This window comes from Haliaeetus leucocephalus, unplaced genomic scaffold (genome assembly GCF_000737465.1).
Source record: "Haliaeetus leucocephalus isolate CR32 unplaced genomic scaffold, Haliaeetus_leucocephalus-4.0 Scaffold0, whole genome shotgun sequence".
NCBI classification, from domain to species: Eukaryota; Metazoa; Chordata; class Aves; order Accipitriformes; family Accipitridae; genus Haliaeetus; species Haliaeetus leucocephalus.
In genome coordinates, this window is record NW_010972436.1 from 14,149,418 (window position 1) to 14,174,394 (window position 24,977).

Consider the following 24,977-nt stretch of genomic DNA (forward strand, 5'->3'; position numbering starts at 1 on the left):
ACCTGACCCCACCTATCCACAATGTATGCGTGTAATTCATGGTATTAAAAATTGCACTGACTAATCCTTACCTTGACATCATTATTTCCAACTGCAATTCCTATCTCTGCAAGATCTTTTAGTAAGGAGGCCATCATTTCTGTTGCTCGTTTCTTCTGATGGTTGGTCATTTCTTTAAGTTTCTGAAGCTCTGCATCTATACTGGCTAGAGTGACCTACAGTAAAAGAAGTTACACTATAATAAACAAAACACACTCTTATTTTTAGAACTAGTTTCATACTATTTATTTAAATACAGCAACATGTGGTTGCCTACTGAAATGTCCCATTTTTATGTCTAAAACCAGACTGGTATCAACCTATGTGAATACACCATACAGTAAAAATTTAGAAGTCCTAGAGTGACAGTGTTTCTTCTGAAAGAAACGTAAAGTACTGGGGACCGAGGCCTTCAGCTCACAAAATATAATCTTACAACTCTGCAACAAATTCACATCAACATTGTTAAACAGCATTCAAAGTTATATATGGTTAAATATTGCAGAGAGTTGCATTTATAGGAAAAAGGTACACAGACCGCAAGTCTAACACTTTTCAACATATTTTGGTGAAAGAAAATAATTTCAGCTTTCCCTGCAGAGCTCTTAACTCTTTCCTACTTGCAAATCAGAAAACAGCACCCAAGTTCTGAGAGTTCATAAACACTACACTTACTCTAGAGCAGTTTTTCAGCTTGTTTGAGCTGCTGTGGTTGTAATGGCTGCAGCTCAGCAGCTTGCATACTCAGAAATTGTCTGCTCTTTGTTCTCCAGTTTTAAAAAAAATGCCAGAAGTTTTACAGCAGGAAAGTTTCAGCCAGCTGATGCCAAAGGATGGTTGCTGCATGGGTTAGCTGTGACAGACTGTCCTGGTTTCGGCTGGGAGAGAGTTAATTTTCTTCCCAGTAGCCGATATAGTGCTGTGCTTTGGATTTAGGATGAGAATAATATTGGTAACACACTTATGTTTTAGTTGTTGCTAAGCAGTGTTTACACAGAGTCAAGGCCTTTTCAGCTTCTCACCCCACCCCACCGGCAAGGAGGATGGGGGTGCACAAGGAGTTGGGAGGGGACACAGCCAGGACAGCTGACCCCAACTAACCCAAGGGATATCCCAGACCATATGATATCATGTTCAGTATATAAACTAGGGGGAAAGCTAGCCAGGGGCCACTGCTGAGGAACTGGCCAGGCATTAGTCAGTCAGTGGTGAGCAATTGCATTGTGCATCACTTGTGTATTTTAATTCTTTTATTATTTTCCCTTCCTTTTCTGTCCTATTAAACTCTCTTTATCTCAACCCACTAATTTTACTCTTTTTTGCCAATTCTCTCCCCCATCCCACTGTGGGGAGGGAGGGAGCCAACAGCTGTATGGTGTTTAGCTGCTTGCTGGGTTAAACCACAACACAGACTGAGAACACTGAAATATCTTAATTTTACTATATGTCAGAACAGTTGTTGCTTTCTTGTGGATTGAGTTATGCATGACACTCAATGGACTTTAGTTATACTATCCAGAATCACTCAACTATCTATAAACTAATTAAAACCAACACCACAAACAAACAAAAAAAACCCTGGAAAAAAGTAAACCACACACTTAAGAATCATACACGCATACAGCTAGCCTATCCCACCAAATTTTAAATGCTGCTCATAATAGGAAGACCAGAGATCATCTGATTTTCAGCCGACCTTCAAGTGATGTAAGTTACCAGTAAAGATTACTTAGCTCAGAATACTTAAAAGTTTAAGAAGTTTCATGATCTTGTGAACATCAATTTTAATGCCAGTGTTCTATCTAGTCAAATCTTACTAACTGAAAATTCACTAGAATTTCACTAGAAATTAATAGTCACTAGAAGAACCAGACCCACTCAATTTCTATCTTCAAGAACAGAGAAGAATGAGACTTGCACCATCACATATTCTGTCTGCAATGCCAGCAAACATGCTGATCCTTTCCAGTACTTAGAATTTTAGGATAGCAGGTAGAGCATTAACTGTTTAAAACTGACTGATGTCTGCCAAATAATTGGCTACCAAAACTGTCAGTCAATTCAGAAACTATGCAGGTATGTAAGGAGGTGTACGGTATTCATCCTGTGGGACCGATGCATCTGTATTTTAATCAGGGCGATCTTTTGGAGTATGTCCACAGCGTTCAGAACTACTCCTTTCAGAAAGTAAAATAAACCGCCTATTTTTGAAGGCATCAGGATAAGTTATTTTACATGCCATAAATACAGCATGTAAATAAACATTCCTTTCAAGAAAAGCTGTACCATGCTCACAGCAATTTCAAGATTGGAAGGAGCAGATTCTTAAGTGAGCATTATCCCAACTGCACCAGAAAGAGAAACAAAACTGCATCAGATCACCAGCATGTAATGAATGTGTTAATGTCTGATATCTAGGGTTTTTCTGAATATCCTTCAGGTATTAAAGTGCCATAGGGACTAAAAAGATGAGAGGTATCAAGGTCAATATTCACTGTGCATTTTTCTGAAGCTTACTGGTTTTAGAAAATCATCCTTTGCTAAAACTAAAGAAGTTTTAGACTTAGGCTCCCATTTTCCCTTGTGAAAAACCTTCAAATTACTTCAAGCAAGAAATACAGGCAAGGCAAGAAAAGTTACATTGAAGACTGTCAGTAATTTCTTATCCCAATTTCATACCGATTTTTGATTGAGTTCATCACTAAGAAGTTCATATTCCTTTGCCTTATCTTCTACTTCCTGAGACTTCTGATCATAATTGACAGCTAATTCTTCAAGGGCTTGTAACACCTCTTTCACTTCCTCTTTAGAGGCATCATTTTCAGCCTGAAGGCGATTCAACTCTGCTTGCAGGTTGTCTTGGTCCCGTCTGGTCGATGCTAGAAGCTGCAACATTGATAGAGATTTATTTAAAGTTACAACAACAAATAATCATCAAGAAAATTCCATGTATAAGTTGAATCTTATTAATGCTTTTAGCTACTACAATAGTTTGTTTCTACATTTTTGCTGTCTAGCATCATCCAATAAGGATGCCAAGGACAGGAACAGTGAGAATATAATGAACAAATTTAATTTATCATCTATATCCATAGTTCTTTAGCTTTTACAGTATCTTCAGAATGGAAATGATTACAAATCAAGACACATAAAGGACAGCAACTGGAAATGCACATGGAATATTGCAAGTTCACAAAAAAGCCACCAATTACTACTCATGAGTCTGAAATTGTCAACAGGCTAGGGACTAAAATTCCAGCATTTTAACATTTTAGCTGCTGAAGAGTAACTAGACAAAGTGAACAGTTGCTAAACAGGCAGATTTATTTAAATAAATAAGATTAAACAGTAGCTCCAACTTCCTGAGTCCTCGACCCATTTCCTTCTTGCCATGTACACAAAGATTATTATTATTTTAATCTTTGTGCTATAAAGAATTATTTTTTCTAATATCTTGGCTAAATGAAGTTAACAACTTCATTATTAATAGGTATTTTCTCCATTTAATTAAGTTACATCACTGGCAAAATGCATACAAATAATTTGAATATTCTAGCAAGTATGGTTTGAAGTAACACATAGATAACTTCCTTTTCCATTATGGGCCATTACATTTCCCTCCTCCTCCTTCTCTCTCTGTACAGCAGCTGACCAAAAGTAAGCCTTAAAACAGTTTTCTTACAGTAAATCAAGGTATCTTGACAAACTGGAAACTTTGCATGGGGAAAAAAAACTGCTGATGTCTTTGCATAATATATTTCAACTGCTTCGATCTTCATGGATACTTAAGGTTCAAGTACACTGGTTTAAGTTTAGCCATTAGCACAGTGTAAGTGGGGGGAATGAATAGGCAGAACATTTAAATAAGGAATAAAAGAGAACTATTGTACAGTAGTAAGCAGTCATTCTACTCCCTGGTCATAATGCGTGACCTATTCAGAACATCTCCAATTTCTTTAAAGGAAAGACAAACAAAAATAAAGATGCAAGAGCGAAACTCACCTCTTCCTGATCCAACATTTGTGTTTTCAGTTTTTCTACTAGTTGACTCTGCTGATTAATTTCTTCATCCTGCAGTTGAAGTAAGACTGTGTTCAATAAACTTACAAATAGCACTCAGGAAAAATAATCTAAGAGACAGCAGATGTTAGGCATCTAACTTTTCCATATTCTGAGACAAGTACACAACTGAAAGCAACAAAAGTAAAAAAATAATCCTTTTGACTTCACTGGCTGATCCATTAAGCTCTTAACCTGGCATGTATGTGTAAAACACCATGCTTCAAAGACAAAAAACTCTTATATCTGTGCTTTTACAAATTTTCTCCAAGTTGTTCTAACTTCCAAGAAACAATTAAGATTTAGTTAAAAGATTTTTTTTTCCCCTCTCCAAATTTAGTACTACTACTTCAATTTAAAATTATGTTCAAATAAAATATGCATAACATGGAAGGAAAAAACCTGCTGTCTTCAAATTACTCATTTTCCCCGCTTTCTCATTATTTTCCTTTCTCTGCTATAATATTATTCCAAACAATCAGCTAGGAATGTTCTATACCCAGAAAGTAGAAATACCATTCAAGACACTTATTAACTTTTCCTTCCTAACTTTCATTTCTATCTTTTTTTTCCTATGTACTGATATTTCAGTTTTCAGGGCTTTTTTTAGTATTTTCAGCAAAGAAGGGAGAGCAACTAAGAAAGGATACTAAGGTAGCACCAGATAAAGAAATTTTTATTTCTCTTAATCAGAGCTTCAGAATTAGAGTAGACACTCCCAGCAAATACTTAAGCAAGCTGTACTAACAAATGAAGACTGGCAAATTAAATATTGCGTAATATAGTTCAGGATAAATTTCCAAGAGGTCTTACATTAAGTAAGAATGACATACCTTGTCATCCAGTTGTTTGTATAGTTTGGCAATTTCTTCCTCACATTTTCTTCTCTCAGCATCAGTGAAATTGCCCGTTACTCCAATTGTGGTAGCTGGTTTATCATTAATAACAGTAATATCCTTGTCCACTGCAAAAGCTTCTAAGTTGGCCTTCTCCTTGTCAAATTGTTCATCAACTGGTACAGTCTCCCCTTAAAGAAAAGGATATACTTACTTTTAGAACAGTCAGCCATGAAGTATCTTCCACAAAGTTACCCTTGAGAAGTATTACACGCTCCCCACTAACAGTACTGCTCCACAGTTAATAAGCAGTCAAGTTCCCATGATTACATGGTTTAAAAAAAATTACCACTAGATCATCTAAATATCTCCTGCTTATCACAGAACTTTATATTTCACCCAGTTACTCTGCTATGAGCTCCACATCTCATATCAAACTATATTCTAGAAAGGCACCTAACTTGCCCTGAAGACAGAAAACCCTTTCTTTTCCCTTGGCAGTCTGTTCTGCTAAGTAGCCACATTTACTTTTAAATTGCTTTGCTTCCAGTTTAAAATAGTTTTTCAGTTACACTTTTATCCTTTTGTGTTCATTAAGCCTTTTCTGATGAGAACCCTTTATTAACTTCACATAGAAAAAATACTGCACGCTAATCAAGGCACTTCTCTGGTAAACTAAACTGAATTCCTTAGCATCTTATTACAAAACATTTTATGCAGTTCTTGGAAGGTATGGGCTCTTTCTGACACTCCAGTATCTTGTGTCAATATTCTGCAAGAATGATACTTAACATTTCAGGTGTGGCCTCATACCATCTCTATGAAAAAAAACCCCAACAAAAAAAACCCCACATCCTACTAAACTTATTTAAGTGAGCCCATTTTTCTCAGATTAACATCAGGATGTGGTACAGTTGTCTACAAGACTGCAAAATCATCTTCTACAGCTGCCAAACTCCAGAACACATCTGTAAGTATGACCTATGTTCCTCCTTTCCTGAATTTAAGGCTTCATATATAACTTGCATTTTGCCAGACACTTCAAATCAATACGAAGTTAATTATTCAGGAAGAAAGGATGACTTCATATTCTGTACTGTCAGCAATTTGGGGGTTTGGGTGGGTTTTTTGCCTGTTAACATGTTTGAGCTTCAAACGAGGACAAGTTCTTGTGATATTGATTTGAATTAGAAAAAGAGAGGCAATATTTTACTCAGTTCCTGCATTTAAAATTAATATCAGTTTTTCTCCCCCAAAATAACATTTTTAGAACGTATGTTAACTCTAGCTCTGCTAGCAAACCAAGTGTTGAAGAACCTAGCACCAATATACTTCCAGACATTTCTGACATTATGTGATTATTAGAAGTTGTTCCAGTTGCATACAGTGAAAAATATGAAGTTGCAATGTCAGCTTAATACGCTAGCTTTAATATTCTTATTACTGTCTTGCATAGTGCTCTTAGTTATTTTTGGTATCCTGAAGACTCATTCGGCGTCTGTTGTCTCACCTAAAGTTTGCAGAACAAAAATATAATCACTTCTCACCGTTCCGCCATCTATTGAGTTCATTTTCTAGCCACTGTATGGTATTACGCAGAGTCTTGTTCTTCTCTTTTTCCTTCTCATACTTTTTCTTCCACTGTTCTGCAGTGAGCTCCACGTTAACGCAGACTGTGTTCTTAATGGTCTTTGCTCTACAAAGAAAAAAGCAAAAAAGCTCTGAAACTTCGTTTTTGAAGAAGGGAATTAAAGGCTATTAAATAAAATTTCTACATATCACTGGTAGAAATGTAAACATTCCCACCTCTTCCAAAAGCTTATTTCTACTCCCTGTCAACTTACTATGCTTTCAATTGGATTGATACAACTGTTAATGGACAGAGCAATACAATAAACTTTGGGAAGGCTGAAAAATCTCAGGCTGGCTAAGTTCAAAAAATTCAGCTGCATATTTTCACCTGAAAGAATTCAAGTCAAGACAGTAATGCACAGCTTTGAACAAAGGGTAGCATTCACCACACCTAGCAAACATTTCTCCGATGGAGAGCATAATACTTTTAGGGTATAAACCATGTAGCTTATTTAAGAAACAGCTCATTTCAACCTAAAAACCCAGTTACTAGATCTCCATTAACCAAAAAGGCATACAGGCTATGAAGTTCAGATGTGATTTTCTACATTCAGTAAGGCAAATCAAAGCTAATGTGTTTGGATGAGGAGATGAAACTACGGGTGCTAATAATGTATCATCATAAAGTTAATGTACAGTTTTTACTTCAGTGCCATACCTCACTTACCTCAGTAATTTTTCTGTATAGTGTCCTACTACCAAATACTCCCCCTCAACGATCAAAACAGGAAAAAAAGCTTAATGGTAGTTAGCAATTCCCCCTCCGCCCCAATAGGACTCCTATAAACATCTTTCTGCAAAGTCTTATTGGGACTGATTACTACCAAAAGACACATGATTTCCTAAGTTACATGATATTTATCTAGCCTTCAGTTTCTACAGCTTAGGGTTTCATCATGAATTTATCATCCCAAGAAGGCTGAATTAATATACCAGACTAACTATGGTGACTAAGATAGAAGCATACTCTATTAACTCCTGAAGAAGTGAAGAGCATGAGGCAGTGAAACTACAGAGCTACAGCGGGGAGACACCAGAGCTACAGCGGGGAGACACCAGAGCTACAGCGGGGAGACACCAGAGCTACAGCGGGGAGACACCAGAGCTACAGCGGGGAGACACCAGAGCTACAGCGGGGAGACACCTCCTGGTAGCTCATTCAAGAAATACTAAGAGGAAAGGAAAAGACCTCCTAGATTCTAAAAGAGGACAAAAAGTCCTCTACTACTGCGGAATGCAGTCATTACTCTACACCCACTAACTACCCATATTCTGCCAGATTTTTAAGAAGTTCTGAAGTCATCGGATCTACTTTCCATAATAAAAACACTTCTCTGAAAAGACCAGTAGAAATTTATCTTGTTGAACTAAAGTGGAAGATGTATGCTAACATAGAAGACCAGATGAACCAAGTAAAACGCTGACAGATTTCGTAATGTGCTGCAGTAAATGAAGTAATTAAATCTAGTGGTCAGGAACTGGAGTATTACGATGAAGCCTTAATAACGGAGTGGCAAGGAACAGTTACCTAACAAAATGCCAAATTTGAAATGGGTACTTATAAATTCAATTACAAATGACACAGGAATTTAGAAGTATTAACTCTAATGTTACTGGAATGCTAGATACAGAAAACAGACCAGAAGATGTAATTCAGCACACTATCAAAGAAAGAGTGGCAGAGGACAGGTTCTCCCAGGTTCTCCCAGCAAATAAAGGATTCAACTTAACAAGGGAGAATTCCTTCCTCCCTCCCTCCTTCCACTTGGGGGGGGTATTAATTACCCTCCAAGACTATACATTAAACCACATTTTGAACCAAACTATATGCTGTCCTCAAAATACACAGTCTTCAGGGTCCTGCCCAGTTTAAAGATTTTTATATAATATAAAATAGATCACAACACTTAGCCACATGGCTCTGAAGAATTACAGAAAGAAAGTAAACATTCTAATTAATTTGGTTCAGGAATCTTAACAAGAGTACCTTACTTATTTCTCATTCTGCATTTCTTTCTGAGCATAGTAAGAGCAAAATATGAAGTCATTTACTCACCTTTGGCCAAACAGAAGAGTAGATTTAGTTTCAGATTCATTGTATGAAGAAGGAGAACAGCAAATAACAATAGTGGTTCTGCAATTACCCCCTAGTGAATCTTGAAGGATTCTGGTCATTTTGCTATCACGATATGGAACATAAGTCTACCAAGAAAACAGTTAAATGAATCAGTCATGGTTTTTTCAGACACATTATTTAATTTGCTGGAATAAGAGCTATGTTTTTGCTAGGCATAACTTCATTAGAAAGACATTAAATTCTACTTTAATTCATAAATCATAAGACTGAACACACATGGGGTGACATAAAATTGTACTTCTATGTTTGGTAACTTCCAGAGTACAAGAAAAGTACCATACTGAAAGTTAGGTTCTTCAACATTAAATGTAACTTCATTAATTATCATGTAACAGCCATTTGCAATGCATTTCTGCAATTGGATTAGTTTAAAAGACTCCATGCATATCACTGACATTAGTAAAGAATTTCTGTATATCATCACATTCAGAGACACAAGCCTTTAACCTTGAACTATAAAAATACAAAAAAGAACACTTACACTGCTTTCCGCCAAAGCAGAGATGACATTTCCAAGAGCAGACAAAGACTTGTTGATGTTCTTGGCCTCATCCAGCACAGCACCTTCTGCTCCAGTTTTACTAACCTATACAAATATTTCAGTAAATTACTAAATGCATCTTCAAAAAACACCTTCCACATTTAATATAAAGACTTGAGTAATTTTTCTGCTTTTAAGTCAGTCTCCCTGACTTTGAGGTACTCATAAACAAGCTGGATTAGAATAAGCAAACTCCTCCTCAGACTCTTTCCCTGATTCACCATCAGTTTTTCATTCAGAACTCAGTGTGTGAAGATGTTTCTGATTTTTTTTAAACTGAAGCGAGTATTTTCCCTGCAAAGTACACCTTTTCATAGAAGATACGTGTATAGTTAAAAACCTCCATCAAATAAACAAATTCAAAAGTTGTTTGAAGTTTGTCAAAAAATTTTAATTCCTTCAAGTAAAAGAAAAGAAGCATTATGAATAGTTTGTCCAGAGGTCATCCTTAACAAACAAAAACCCCCCAAAAATCCCAACAAACCACATAACAGCACCTCCCCCCCGAGAATACAGCAGTTTATATTAGCAAGAATTTGTAAGAACAGATTTTAGAGGCTGAATCTGACCTACATGAGTGTTTGAGGAACTTAAGTATATATCAGCAGAAATGTGAAAAAAATCTACCCTGACACCATTCTATTTACCTTAGCTCTTCTGCCTCAAGGGCTGAATTTGACTTGGAGTCCTATAACCCTCTCTTTACTATTCTTCTCACCAAGCTCTGATGATGACTATAACTAAGCAATTCTATTTACCCATGTTTAAACCAATTCAAGACAAGGCATCAGAAAACCTCATGTATTTCAACAAGACTGGGAGAAGCACAAAAGTAAAGTTTGAAATAAACAGTGAAAGGAACAAAACTACAGAGAAAGGAGACCTGCAACCCAGTCCTTTAACTTCATTCTCGCTTTAACGAGAATGAAACTGGAAGCATTAAAAAAAAAAAAAAAAGACCATTACTAAGAAAAACATTTCAGAATAGAGGACCAGAGACAACAAAAAGGCCATAGAACAATGACATGAGGAAAGACAACAGCAAGCAGAAAGGACTGAAAAATGCCAGAGACAAAGATGGGGATAAACCCAGAAGCAAAGATGAAAAGAATGTCAAAAATCCAGCTCTTGAAAGGCTAATTACAGTCTATAAAAAGTGATACAGAATAAGCAAAATGGTACATATTTCCTTCTCTGCTTTAAACCATTGACACAGGAAAGCAAGCTGTCATTTTAAACAATGTTAATCAGAATTTCAAATTAAGAAACTTGGTACCACTACATAAGAAAATCCAGATATTCCACATCCATAAAAGTATTTTTATTCCAGTACCTGGCTAGCCAACACACCTGTACACTTTTTTGCTCTCTCAGATACCAAGACTGAACTCTAGCCTATTTCCCTACCTTATTCCATATTTACAAACCCCAACTGCAGAAACGCAGATCAGCTTAAATAATCAAGCCAGACTACGATTCAGAGACCACATTTCAAAGTCATAATTAAAACGCTTCAGAAATGACAACTGAAGAATCAGTATTAATGTAAAATATTTGATTGTAAAGAATAACCGGAGTTTTTCAGAGCAGAAAAAGAAATTTAGAATTACCTTTTCACTACCTGCCAAGTCCACAAGGTAAAGTTTTCCACTTAGTTTCTGTTCTGTTTGAGTATTCTCTTGTTTTACATTAATAAGAAAAATACTATGACTTCGGGAGCTGTGTTCATTCATATCTATAATCCAAAATATACAAATTGACAAAAATATTTGTACAACCAAACTAACTTAACAAAACAGTATCTTCCCACAGTGAAGCAACAGATCTAAAGCTAATGAAACTGTATAGTCTCTCAATGACAATAAAACTAACAGTATCGTCTAATTGAGTAACAAAGATCCAGTCTTCCTTGGGCTTCTATTAATACCACATAAGCTCACTGATAAGATTTGCTAGCCTGTCAACTATGGATTTCACAATAGAACAAAAAGGACATTTGCATTCTGAAACAAGAACATAGCGGGTTTGGGAGGGTTGGGGGTTTTTTTTGGTAGAGCTACAATGTATCACATATTATCCTTTTGTGAAAATTTGAACTGGATGGCCCAAACCTCTCACCCTTTTCTGGTTTAAATACCTACTGTCCCCTCTGCTGTGAAACATGTAGACTAAACAAGACTTACTGAATTTAAAGAACGATTTTAATTCATTAACAAAATTTAATCTGACTGCAATGTGAATGCGAATGTCTGCCTATTTCTTCTTCCCTTTAACCATAAATCCCTCACAGGCCTAAAAACACCAGCTTACTGATGCCACAGAAGCAGCTCAACATAGAATAATATCCTTCTATCCAAATTTCTGTTATTTCTCCATTACTTAGTCTGGTCTCTGCTTCAGAACCTTACTACCTAGGAGCAATAAAGTGAAAGTGCAGGACTGAGTCATCCCTTAAAAGAAACACGATATTTTTATTTTTTGTTCCTTAACCAAAGAAATGAGAAGAAAAATCTCTTATTTTCTTAATGATTGCATATTCTTTCTTTTCCTGAATAAAGTACTAGACAAAGGAAGGTTGTGAAACTCACCCTCAAACTGGCTCTCAAAGATTTCTGACAGTCACTTCAGTTGCTAAGAACTTAAGTATTATTTTGCATGCACCTCATCTTCCCTTGTCTTTTTTTTTTTTTTTTTTTAAACCCTCTGTCACTTCCTAATCCTGCTTTTTGTGGGAATTTGGAGACCTATGATATAGCCCCTTGCAATGCAGCTGCATGCCACAGGCCAAAAAACTTGGGACATTGGGACACTGCTTAAATCTGCAGCATGTCTGAATATATATTCTGACCAGCTTTTCTTAGAATATGCAGCAGAATTGCCAAACTGTAGACGAGCCACAGCACCTTACTTGTGGATTCACAGGTTAACTGAAACAAATTCCATAAACTGGGATTTTGCGCTATTCCTAATGCAGAACTGCACCTTTTTCTCCAATGATTCAGAGCTCCTCACTGATCACTTACTTTCTCCTTTCAGCCCAAGCCTAAGTAACAACATCTAACAAGAAATGAATTGAAATACTTGTTTCTGAAAGACACACCGAAACTGCTTATGCTAGACCCTTTCAAAAACCTGAATGATTTAAGCTTACTATTTTTGTCTTCCCTACTTCTTAAGGCATACCAGAAGCAAATCAATAAAGCACTAAAAGGAGACAAAAGATAATACTTACTTGTAACTGCTACATGTCGGTTTGATTTTCCTTCATCTATAGTATCCATAACTTCTTCTGGACTACATACAAAACGCTCTGTGCAACCCTTTAGAAAAAAAAAAAAGGCAAAAACCCACCACACCAACAAGCCAAAAGTAAATGACATACACTAGAGGACTGAAAGATGAAAACATATCAGGCTGATGCTCACCTTTACATAGGGAACTCTATTTTTGTCCTCATGAACAGAAAGATTGGTCTTTGAAACTGGAAGAGAAAAAGTTCTAAAGCTAACATATATTTCTTTTCAAGATGAATGAGCTGTGTACAATACATGTCCGAGTCATAGATGTTATTTCTCAGCAACACATTATAAAAACTTAATACACATGAAACCACCACTACTGCAGCTTTAGTAATATTACATAAATTAGCTCCATACTTTCTCATTTTGATGTACCCTTATCATGTATAGGTTATCAGCATACTACATACGTATCTTAGTATCATGATAAGGTTTGGGGTTTTTTTTAATATACCTCTCTCCAGAACAATTTTCTATGTTCAATATAAATAAAAGGCTTACCATCCAAAAGGTCCCTTATTTTATCCAAGTATATTTCAAAATATGACACCTAGAAGTGGGAAGGGGAATAAAGATACAGCATCAGAAAGCACAAATGCTTTGCTTTTTGACCAGAAGGATCCCCACATGATTATTATGACCTCCCACATAATACCATGTCTAGCTCTAGTCCTTAAGGCTGAACTAAAATACACCTTTAAGAAGAAACTATTTTGATCAAAAGCTTCAAACACTTTCAGCACTGCCATAAGTTATCAGGATAGCTACCATCAATGTTTAATGGAAACAAGATTAAAGTGTTAACGTAATTCTTCTTTAAGAAGAGTCAGTTAATTCAGAAATAACTCACGTTTAGATTTTCCAAGTTACAGGCATTTGAAACAGATACAGAACATCCATTTAACCATAGACTACTTACAGTTTTAACATAGATTAAATAAGTAACAAAGAAGAAAATTTTACCTTTATATGAAACTCAAGATTCTCATCCATAGAGTAAATATAATTAAAAATATCTTGCACTATTCTTGGAATAATACCCATTCCATCTGGGTCATGAAGTTTCCCCTTATTAGAAAAAAATACAATAAAATGAAACATACTGAATCCAACATAACAGTATCCAAAGGCAAAACAAACAGTTAACAGACAAATTAGTTTTAAAATAATGCTGACAGGTATGATGCACTTGTTTTACCTATAAAGGAGAGTCTTGACCATCCATTTAGCCCCAGCATTTGCCAGGAGTGAAAAGAATAGCCTCAGAAATCTCCCAAACTACTACAAGTGAAAATGTACTAATAACATTATTCTTGCATTTCTCATCCTGCTACTGAGGGCTGAAAAAATACAGTAATCGCCATGCTCGGTCCTAAAAAAACATTTTGGGTACCAAAATGTTGCAATGGAAAAGGGAAAGAAAATTAAAATTGCAAGATGAAAACAAGTAGGCATCTTATTTCTACAAAGATAAGACTACTGTGATGAAAAGAGATGACAGTGACATTAAGAGGAAAATTATTTTAAGATTTCTTACTTCCATAGTGTGTGTCTTTCCAGACGACGTTTGCCCATAAGCAAATATTGTACCATTGTATCCTTCAAGCACATCTAAAGAGAAAGAGTATTTTCATTAGGGTTCATTTCCTTCTTCTAAAGGAAAGTCAAATGAAAGAGAATGCAAGCAGGCAGTTCCTAAAATGTTCAGCAAGTTAAATCATTCAATGTTTGGGAACTCTGTGCTACAGCTGGGGGGAGGGAGGGTGTTCCTCCCTACCCCTTTTAATGCATTAAGTCATCATTGACTACATTTTAGAAGTTTACTGTATTGGAAGCATCTGTTCCTTCAACCAGAAAAATCAGGACTTCAGAGTCAGGAACAAAAAGGAAATCGATACAACTGCCAGGTTGAATAGATAAGTCTTTGATAACTCAGAAGAAGAAACCATACACGAGAACACTATAATATTTTCTGCCTTCAGGAAAGTTTAATTGTCCAACTGTGAAGAGAAAGGGCTATGCTGTAAGTTTTAAGCAGCCTACTCTTTGGCCATAAGTTTATATTTCAAATTATGAATGAACCAACCCAAAGTGAGGGGTGAAGGGCTGGTGGGTTGGCTTGTTTACAAGTCAGTTACTATAGAATCACATCCTGCAAGCAAACTTTCATTTTCCAAAAACAAGCATGAGATACTCCAAATAGGGAAGTCTTTGCCAGCCCATCATACCCATAATCCATTTGTACCACCACTAGAGCTCGTTTGCCACCTGATGTAGCATAGCCTAGAAAAGCCACGCAGAGAAACAGGTCAGATTTTTAGATGGAGGAAAGGGGCAGCGTTACAATTCTTGGTTAACTTTGTTTTTTAAGGAGCAAACTTCTGATCTAATCCTGATTACTACTGAATTCATTAAAGGGTTAAATAGTTGCAGCAGCATGGCTTTCCCCACAGCAATTCACTTTTCTAATGATCAAAAAACCCCTACATTTACCCAACCTTCTCTTGTCACTAATAGCTGATATTTCAGGGGTTTCTGACAAGGCTTTGTTAAAGTTATTTTGAAAGTTGTGTCAATTAGAACTTATTACTGATCTCCTCAAGAAATTAATCAATTTTATTTTCAGAGAACTAGATAATTGCTTACTACAACAACTTACTGTGGTATAACCTTCTTTGTGATAAGACTTGATTTTCTGAAGTTAGTAGGCCAATTCTGACAATTCAAGTTTGGAAAAACTGTACACCCTGACATGCACAGCAATAACTCATGTTTAAACTTTTAATTGTGAAGCTAAAAATCATATTCAAAAAATCCTCCTTAAACTGCGTATTAAATGAACAAGCTTAGAAAAGATCTATAGCATACATGGGATTTCACAAGTTTCCTTTCCTCTTATATTCCTCCAAACAAACTAATGCAGGATGTTTTCACCAATAAATTTAAGGGGGGGAAACCCCCCCCAACAAACCTATTCATAAGAGTTACTTTGATTAAATTTCTGACAAACTGTTGTAAACAATCTTTTGCAGAGAACTGCAAAAAACCCAAAATATGACAGGTAAATGTTATCAAATGTTGCAATTGACTGAAACAGCAGGTTAAGTATTGACATAATTTATCGGCTCAACTACAGGATGATTTTATACTGCTATGATCCACGATGGCTCTTATTAAACACTCAGAAAGCAAAAGGGAGCAATAGAAGTATCAGTTTTCACAATTAAATCCACACGAATATGAGACATTTCCTTATGGTTAAAGTTGCTGTTCTACCTTACCTTTGACAATCTTTTTAGCACAATCATTGTATACTTGTTCCTGTGATGTGTTTGACTGGAATACACGGTCAAATATATATGGCTTGGACTGAAAAAAAAAAAAAAAAGACGACACAGAGAGCTATTAAAAACCAGATGCTGGAAGGAGAAGTGGAAGGTGCTTGTTCATATAGTTAGAAGTAGCCTACGCTGTCTCAACCCAATCTTTTGTTTTACTTTAAGCACTTGAAGACTGTAGCAAGGAAATCGGCTTATATAGTGTTGCCTAAATCTTCACATGCTTGCCTACAAGTAAGGCCTTGAATTAAATACATTTGTTTTCAAAGTGCAACCTAAATGGTTCTCCAAAACTACTCTGCCACATGACCTCAATTTACTTGATTTACAAGGTAAGCCAATGCCTAGTCTGTGCATCTAAGAATCCCTTATTCTCTTCTACTCTGGTAGCAGGTTTACTCTGGTAAACCCAATTATTAAAACCAGTTTATACCACATCACACAGAACATCCATCTTGGTAATATTTGTTAAAAACCTCAAACCAAAAAGAAACATTCAGATCACCTACAGTCAGCATAACAACTATTTCCCCTTACATGATATCCTTAAAATAAAGTTCCATAAGCAGAAGAAAAGGCCACTTTGGAGGAAGGGAACCTTTCACAGAAGACTTATTTTGGAAGACACTGTAAGAGGAAGCTCTGACATAGCTTTTTTTAAAGGAATGTTGGATTTTGTTTTGTTTTAAAGAAAAGATTTTCATAACACCGTTCTACACAGCTGACAATCCATTAGGATATGAACTATTATGCTCATCTTATGAAGTTCCAATTTTTTTAGCATTTTCAGAGCTTGATTTAGCAGGCAGCGACGCAGACAGGCAAGGTTTACAAGGGACCTAGGTCAGTTACCGCTGCTACGCTCACTTGCAAGTGCTCCATTTTGCCTAAATTTAATTCATAGAATGGTTTGGGTTTGAAGGGACCTTAAAGATCATCTAGTTCCACCCCCCCCTGCCATGGGCAGGGACACCTTCCACTAGACCAGGTTGCTCAAAGCCCAATCCAAACTGGCCTTGAACACTTCCAGGGATGGGGCATCCACAACTTCTCTGGGCAAACCTGTCCCAGTGCCTTACCATTCTCACAGTGAAGAACTTCTTCCTTACACCTAATCTGAATCTACCCTCTTTCAGTTTAAACCCATTACCCCTTGTTCTATCACTACACTCCCTGTTAAAGAGTCCTTCCCCATCTTTCCTGTAGTCCCCGTTTAGGTGCTGGAAGGCTGCTATAAGATCATCCTGGAGCCTTCTCTTCTCCAAGCTGAACAACCCCAACTCTCTCAGCCTGTTTTCATAGGAGAGGTGATCCAGTCCCCTGATCATCTTGGTGACCCTCCTCGGGACCCACTCCAACAGGTCCATGTCCTTCTTATGTTGGGGGCCTCAGAACTGAACACAGTACTCCAGGTGGGGTCCCATGAGAGGAGAGGAGAGGGGGAGAATCAACTCCCTCAACCTGCTAGCCACTATGGTCATTCATTATCATCCTCCCTCAAGGATATTCTGAACTGCCTCTCTGGCAAAGAAACAAGTATAGCTTCCATCTTTCACCCACCCACCACATTCCCTTCCCCAGCCTGACCTTCCATTTGTCTTTTAATAACATCTAGCATAACACCAAATGAAGCTTTTTAGATTCAACACATATCTATCTGCTGAGAGGGCTTGAATTCAGGTGGATGAGCTCCCTCTTGGAAAAAATAATTACAGCATTCACTGTGTAAATATGCTCAAGAAACCACAAGACTCGGTAGGCAGAAACTATCCCTAAGGTGCTGAAGTTTGTCAGAATGCTTGTTTCACAGCAGGGAAAACACAGGCCTTCTTGATTACTCATTTTAGCTTCAAATACACCTCAAATTCCTACGTTCTACAGGTAGGATTGAGGCCATTACATATACCAGAAGACAAACAACTAACAAGTTCCAAGTAACCCTGAGGTAAGAAAATGAAGACTGAGAATACATTACATAAAAAGGTAAGTCACTGTAGAAGAAGATAACACTAGCTATACATTTTCTTTCTCACTAGCAGCTGTAGTTTCAAGAAGCCTCCAACTTCACAAATATCAATCAGCCACACTACACATTGCAAGTCATCTACATCACAAAATATTCATCAGATCTGTTTCATGCTCAAGTGCATATTTATATGCACTGAAATAATACCATTTTAGAGGATCATATTTACAATTACACCTTGGAAAAATATAGTAAGAAAAGTGATAGTGTGCAATGTCACTGCAAACAATCTGTGCAGCATTAGGAATTTGTGTGGTTGTACTTGTAAGGTTTAAACTCTTCTCCAAATTATTACTCCAGAAAAATATATAGATGACAAGTATTCCAATTAAATTGATTTCAGAAGAATTAGGGAAAGTTCCTGGATATTATCTTCTGACAGCCTATGCAGCAACTGTTAACAATACTGTTTCTCACAGATCCCAACATATCTGATCTTTGCTGTTCCCCGTAGACCATGACAACTATGAGAACAGAAAAGTACATTAAAATGCAAACATTATTTTGCATAGTATATGTTTGAATGTATACACATACATTATCAAGTGTTTATATATTACTACAGAATATTTCTGATGCCAAATAGCAGATTTTCTTATTTACTTCAGTGAAATCCAACTTTAAAAAAAATAATAAATTAAAATATCAGGCCTAGTTTCCGGTACAGGAAGATAACTTGTTTAGAAAGAACTATAGGCACAACTTGCACTAGTCTGCAACCATCCTGCAATCCACAGGTATTTGCAGCAGGTTCTGAAAAAGCTTTCCTTCTCTAAATTTTTAAACAGTATTTAGAGGGTTTTGTGTGTGTTTGTGGTTTTTTTGTTTGTGGTTTTTTAATTCTTTTGCCAAGCAAAGGTTGACTGAATGGAACTATTCTTCTTTATCTATGTTAAAGGAAAATTATGTTTACTAATTTAAGAGTAATACAAAGACACAGAATACTTTTTAGACTATCTACTCTCCAATTGCCTCTTAAATGCCTTCATAAGAGAACAGAGCCAAATTACAGTATCCCATACAATTACAGTCTCTTTTGTTGGACAAAATGTTAAAATAAAGAACAGCACGTATGATGAATGCCAAGGACGAGTAAGAACAGAAAACTAACCTGCAACGACTTCACTTGGCCAGTAATGCCTTTAATTGATCTTGTTTATTAATACAGTGAAAGCTGGTAGGCACATGACAAATTCCAATTTCCCTCAAATTAACAACTGCTACCAACATACCCCCAAAATTTAACAATTCTGGCCAAAAGAACCCTTATGAGGAGTCCTGTTTATACTGCTTGTCACTTCCCCATCCCTCGCAGGTGGAAAGTGAAGGGGTTTTGTACATGTCCTTAGTATTATACGTTCCTAGATGAGGCCACAACACAACTTCAAAGCACTCAAAAATCCAATTACATATTTCCCTCCCTTCCCAGGTTGCAGTACACTTATCACACCTATGAAAACCCACATTAGAGGCATGTCCCTGCTTCATCATTACTGAATCAATATCTAACCAAGTAGGTTTAGCCAAGCAGGTTCCAGGATAATTATGTTTTAAGAATACAAGTTACTCTCACTCAGTATGGTTTCACATCTTTGACATCTGCAACACTATGTCTTACCACTTCTCTTTACAGTCTACTTTCTGCTGTAAACAAAGCTAAAACAGTATTACACAGATTACACTGCCCTAGAAAGCTGCCTCATTACCTTTAAGAGATTAATCAAGAAAGATTAAAGTGTCAGATATTTTTTCTATACCAGATGCCTTTTCTTCCCCAAGTAGTAAACAATCAGATATTATGATGAACTGAAAACACAAAAGGTCCAAGCAACATTATCACATGGTGTCCATAACAGTGGTAGTAGCAGTGTCACTACCATGATATGATGCTGCTTTGACATACTCCAGAAATTTTCAGCAAGCATTGCTCAAATCCTAATAAAAATTTAATACATATGACCTATAAGCAACACACAAAATATCAAGCAAACAAGCAGAGCTTCTGACTTCCTTGCTCCAAATAGAATAGAATCCTTGCCTAGCATTTGTTCTGTCAGTAATCAACTACAAGACAACTTCAGCTCCCATAGTTGCTTGTACTGAAGGGATGTGGTCCCACAGCAAAAACTTTGCAAGCGCTCTCACAGCCCTCAAAAAAGTACATCTGCCAACACGATTTAGCAGTAAACTGAATCTTAATAAAGAGTTTATGTTCAAGTACACAGTTCTGCAGTTAACTTGAAGACTAGTTACCCATTATCCTTACATAACAGGACACTCAACCCATCTAAATCATACAAGATTTAGAGAATGCGTTAAGTTTCTTCAGAAAAGTTAGTTTTTGTCAGTACCTTCAACGAGGACTGCACAAAAATCTGCAATTACAACTAGACTGAAATCTTACCTCAAAAGTCCGAGAAATACTTAAGGTTATCCCCATAGAATTTTTTTTAAAAAAACCCAACAAATTATTTCTACCATTATGACTTTCCATAAACTACAGAACTGGTTATTTGTAAATTACCTGAGTTCACCTTATTTTTTATGCATTAGCATCTGAAGCCAAGTCAGCAGTGAAAATTTACTTGAAAAATCAGTAGCATATTTTTCTACCACAACATACCCAGATGCTCTTTACCGGTTTTTGCTAGAATGGACAGTTAAAACAATGCTATACCCACCCATGGTTAGCTTATCCTTGGTGAGAGGTTGAAGTAATAAGTAATGGGCTTACCTTCCCTTTAAGTTCTGCATCTTTATTAAACAAAGTTCTTCCCATCAGCACAAAACATGTTAAAAGAAAAATCCCACAAAGAATAATTTCTGGAAAGTATGATGTCAAATACCTGAGTCAGTTCTTCCTATTACTAAGCTAAGGTACTGCTGCTTTGACACACCTAACGGAGTCCAGGACTGCAAACGAGTGAAAAGGCACTGTTCCAAATTAGTATTTTATTTTTAGGATAAGGAAAAAGGATTTTCTTCTTGTCCTAGCTCTATGCATACAAAACTGCACACAATACAGAACAGTTAGTGGATCTCAGCTCTTTCTGACCCATTTTTCTTATTTCTGTGCAAATACTGCAACTCAAATATCAACTTTTACAGCAGTTATTTATTGTTACAGAAGGACTAAACCATGTAATTTTATTTTAAAAAATTGTGACTAGAAACTCAGTTTCGAGCATCAAAACAGAGAGGAATTTTGGAACAAGAGTTTCAGCCAAGCTTTGCTTTAGTAAAAAGTTTCTTCTAAAGAGGAAAGCAAGCACTGCTGGCATAAAAATGATCATTGAATTTCAGAACAAAAACCAAATATGAGTAGAGGTGTTTCTAAGCAAGTGGTACAGCAGCCAGGGAATATAGCTCTTCCTTTACATATTACTGTAAACTAGAATATTTGCTTTCTGTTAAATCATCATACCAGTATCATCTGCAAAATGTCTCTATTATCCACCATTTCATGGAATGAAGTAAAAAAAAAAAAAAATTAGAGTAACACTAAAAGAGTATGATTGTTTCAGCTACAGATTGCAATTTCTGATTCATGTTTAAAGTTGCACTGTAGACATAAAGCATTTTTATTCATGTGTTTCTAATTAAGCAGCGCTTTCCTTCACCCTAGCAAATAAGACAAAAAAGTTGTTTTAAGAATGCACCTTGCTTCTTGCATTTATACAGTCCGGCACAGCCTTTTTTTCTGCAATGCATATTTTCCTTTTGAATAATCTGCTGCCAAGAGCTGTAGTAATAGCAAGTGATCTTCACTAACCTGATTCTAACATAAATTAAACCTAGCATTGCTCTCATTTACTATCCAATACTAGTTTAAAAGGTAATGAAAAAGCAAGCTACATGTCTCAAGCTCTTTCCAGGATTACAGGGGTTATATCTTACATACAAAAAAATAGTACTCTCAGCAAATACGAAAATACAGGCAGATAGCCATGATTCTCTCTTAAAAGCCACAGAAATAAGGAATATACTATGATCATTACTAGCAAAGTTTGGATAATAGAGGGATACTGCCCATTTGCGTGAATGCCCGTAACACCTCGCCACTTCAGTCATTTGATAGTACTGTTTTCAGTTTAGGCTTCAGTCCAAAATCCTTGAGTGTCACTGTATTCAGTAATCTATCTTATCGCTTTTGAACAGTTTTAAGATGAGCAAGACTAGGTATAGAGATTTTTTTTAAAAAGAAGTATAGATATGTTATGCAGAACTATAAAGCTACTTAGTTGCAAGCAGTTCTACCTTTGAAAAAAATAAAGGACATAATCATATAGATATTATAAGCTTGCTATTCCTCCCTGTTTTATCTTACTCAAAAGTCTGAAATCCATGTGCAAATTGCTGTCAGTTTTTGTATAAAGGTACATTTAAGATGTTTAAAATAAAAGCCATAGACTCATAACAAGTCACCCTATTATCTGTTTAAAAAAAAACCCTTATATTGAATTAACAGGAAGAACCATTAGGAAAAAAGTATTTAATAAAAATATTAAAGTGGAAAGAAGCCACTTTTGATTAATACTTTAAAAGCTCTTTGCTAGTTAGAAAAGTTTCATCCTGTGGAAGGACAGCAATTTTTCAAAGCCTGCTCTTCAAAACATACCAACCCCATATGTCCCCTCAAATTGCTGTTACACACTAGCTACAATTAAAACAAGTATTTTATCTGACACAAATCAAAACAACTCACTTGTCCAGAAAGACAACCATGCCAGTAATTACATAGGAGCTAGAACAAGAAGGGAGGATAGATACACCAGAGATGACAGGGGAGTCAAGGAAGGAGGAGGGTTTGGTTATAGTCACTGATTTCCCTCCCCACCCTCCTCCAGAAAGCCAAATCTGCAGTCTGGTATAAGCTCTGCTTCCAATGTCTCCTAGTTTTCACCTTCTATCTACCTTTAAAGGCAACTCCCAAGTATTATTAAAGAAGCCTTCACGGTTTCAGCAGACTCAGTGCACGCAGAAGGGGCAAGTCCTTCAGGCAGCTGAGGAAAGCAGCTATGTAAAAAAAAAAAAAAAAGTGGCTCAATTACTGTTCAACAGGCAGCCCATATGACATGTAGCAATAAAGACAGAAACCAAATAGCTGAAAGTAACCAAACATACAACTTATTGAGGAATGTTTTTAGAAATTGTTTCATGAGAAGGACTGTTTCTGTTACTATCCTCCCTTGGGCAATTCTACAACACACACACACACAAGAGGTGGCTCCCTACAGCCTTAGGTTGGAAGGTCCATAACTTTATAAAATAAACTCAGTCAGCTTGTTAAAAAAAAAAATAATTAAAAAACCAAGTTAAAGTAATTGTCTTAGCAGTTTTAGAGAATCAAGTCATAACTTTGAGAACATCGATCTTGTCATATATCCACCATTATAAAAACAAAATCACAGAATATCAATCCTTTATTAAGATTTTGTGAAACAGAACACAAATACTGCCACCACTACCCAATCTAATAATTCTGGGAGGCATTTTTCCCAAAGTCAGACACAGCAAGTCCTGGCCCTAGGACCACTGAAAGATTTTTTTGTTGTCATTTTTACCAATGCAGAAAACACCAAAGTACAGCTGTAACGCTAAACACTAATCCCAAGCAGAAAGCCCCACATGATCCCTCAGGAGCATGCCATCAGACTGTTCTACTCAGATATAGTACCACTTCAGCCCAATTTACATTTTAGATATTTGAAAAGCATACTTAAAGAGTATTTAAACAAGTTTTCTTTTAGACTAGAACTACTGAAAGAAGATACGGAAAAAATATTTTTTAAATGTCAGAAAACTTCAAGGTTTCTAAACTTAGTCATGGATTTTAAACAAAACATGCAGTGTCACAATGAATGGGTATTCACTGATGGATGCAAGATCATTTGTTCTAGTTAAGTTTTCCATTTTCCAGGTTTGGTTCCTTATTCTGAGGAGTTTACCTGTACAACCTCAGGAAGAAGAGATGTACTTTGAGATACTAAGTGGCCAGTTGAAATAAGCCTGAATTACCTCATTTCACAAGCTTGCTATTGTTCTTGTAGCTGCAGACTCATGGAATTCCATATTTTATTGACAAATTCAGTTGAATATTAACAGACTAGAGCACTAATACTTAGTGCTACTAAAATAAGTATTTTATTATATCACGTCCTTCAACTTCAAACACTGTGCAAAAAAGCTATCATTGGTAGCCTCAAAAAACAGAATATAAAAAAGAAAATTTGAAGACTGATAATAACTGACATCTAAGTTACCTTCCGTAATGCAGAACCAGCACTGTCTCTATAGAGGAAAATATTTATATGAAAACACAGATTAAAAGTTAGCAAAAATAAAACAAACATTGGGAATAAAGTGTGTTTGTACAATGCTAACCAAACCAGGCAATAAACTACTGTACTTTAATTTTACATTCCAGTTCCACTGTGTGGCTAAATATGATACACCAAACAAGAAGGGAAGGACTACCTTTCCCCCTGTAACATCCAGATTGTTTTATAACAGGCCTCCTACTTTGTAAGGTGACTTCAGTTAAAATAACTTTACAAACTTTACAAAAAGTCCGTTTATTCTGATTTTAAGAACAAAACTTATTAGCTCGAGACTGATTTACAGGTCACAAGCACCACGAAACTGAAGCCTGCACTGTTGTTCTGCATTTTCTTCCCAACTCTCTGTAGACGATTACTTCGATGGTAGGTAGCTCCAACGCATGCATTTTGAGCACGAATTTAGCGGTCAAACTCATCGCGGTCACCGAAACCGGGGACAGCCTAGCCGGGGGACACACTGCAGGACTCGCCTGCTACTCTCCACCTCGTGATTCACGCATTTTCCGTGGACATACCGAAGCGTGCCCTGTGGCTCGGGCTCGCCAACGGAACCTCACGCTACGCCCCAAGTCGCAAGCCTTTCGCCAGCGCTTTTGTCAAAGGTTTCCTGACCGGCCGCCGCCGCCGTCTCCCTACGACCCACCGCCCACCGCTCGGGGACCTCTGCCCCCACCGGTACCCTGCTCTTTGCCCCACCATGCCCACCTCCAGACTAGCCGGCCCCCCTCC

At 36.7% G+C, this 24,977-nt stretch overlaps 1 protein-coding gene across 2 annotated transcripts in view; it reads right to left on the reverse strand.

The window, feature by feature from the left end:
- The window catches only part of KIF5B (kinesin family member 5B), a 38,243-nt gene that overhangs the window by 12,962 nt on the left and 304 nt on the right, over positions 1-24,977 (reverse strand). For both annotated transcript variants that reach the window (XM_010585189.1, XM_010585182.1), the window contains exons 2-15: positions 15,825-15,912; positions 14,081-14,154; positions 13,507-13,611; positions 13,045-13,093; positions 12,670-12,725; positions 12,477-12,564; positions 10,855-10,979; positions 9,185-9,289; positions 8,623-8,768; positions 6,482-6,630; positions 4,932-5,125; positions 4,042-4,110; positions 2,719-2,925; positions 72-215 (exon numbers count right to left, since the gene is read on the reverse strand). In XM_010585189.1, coding sequence (XP_010583491.1) covers positions 72-215; positions 2,719-2,925; positions 4,042-4,110; positions 4,932-5,125; positions 6,482-6,630; positions 8,623-8,768; positions 9,185-9,289; positions 10,855-10,979; positions 12,477-12,564; positions 12,670-12,725; positions 13,045-13,093; positions 13,507-13,611; positions 14,081-14,154; positions 15,825-15,912 — 1,599 coding nt within the window. The remainder of the gene's footprint in view (positions 1-71; positions 216-2,718; positions 2,926-4,041; positions 4,111-4,931; positions 5,126-6,481; positions 6,631-8,622; positions 8,769-9,184; positions 9,290-10,854; positions 10,980-12,476; positions 12,565-12,669; positions 12,726-13,044; positions 13,094-13,506; positions 13,612-14,080; positions 14,155-15,824; positions 15,913-24,977) is intronic.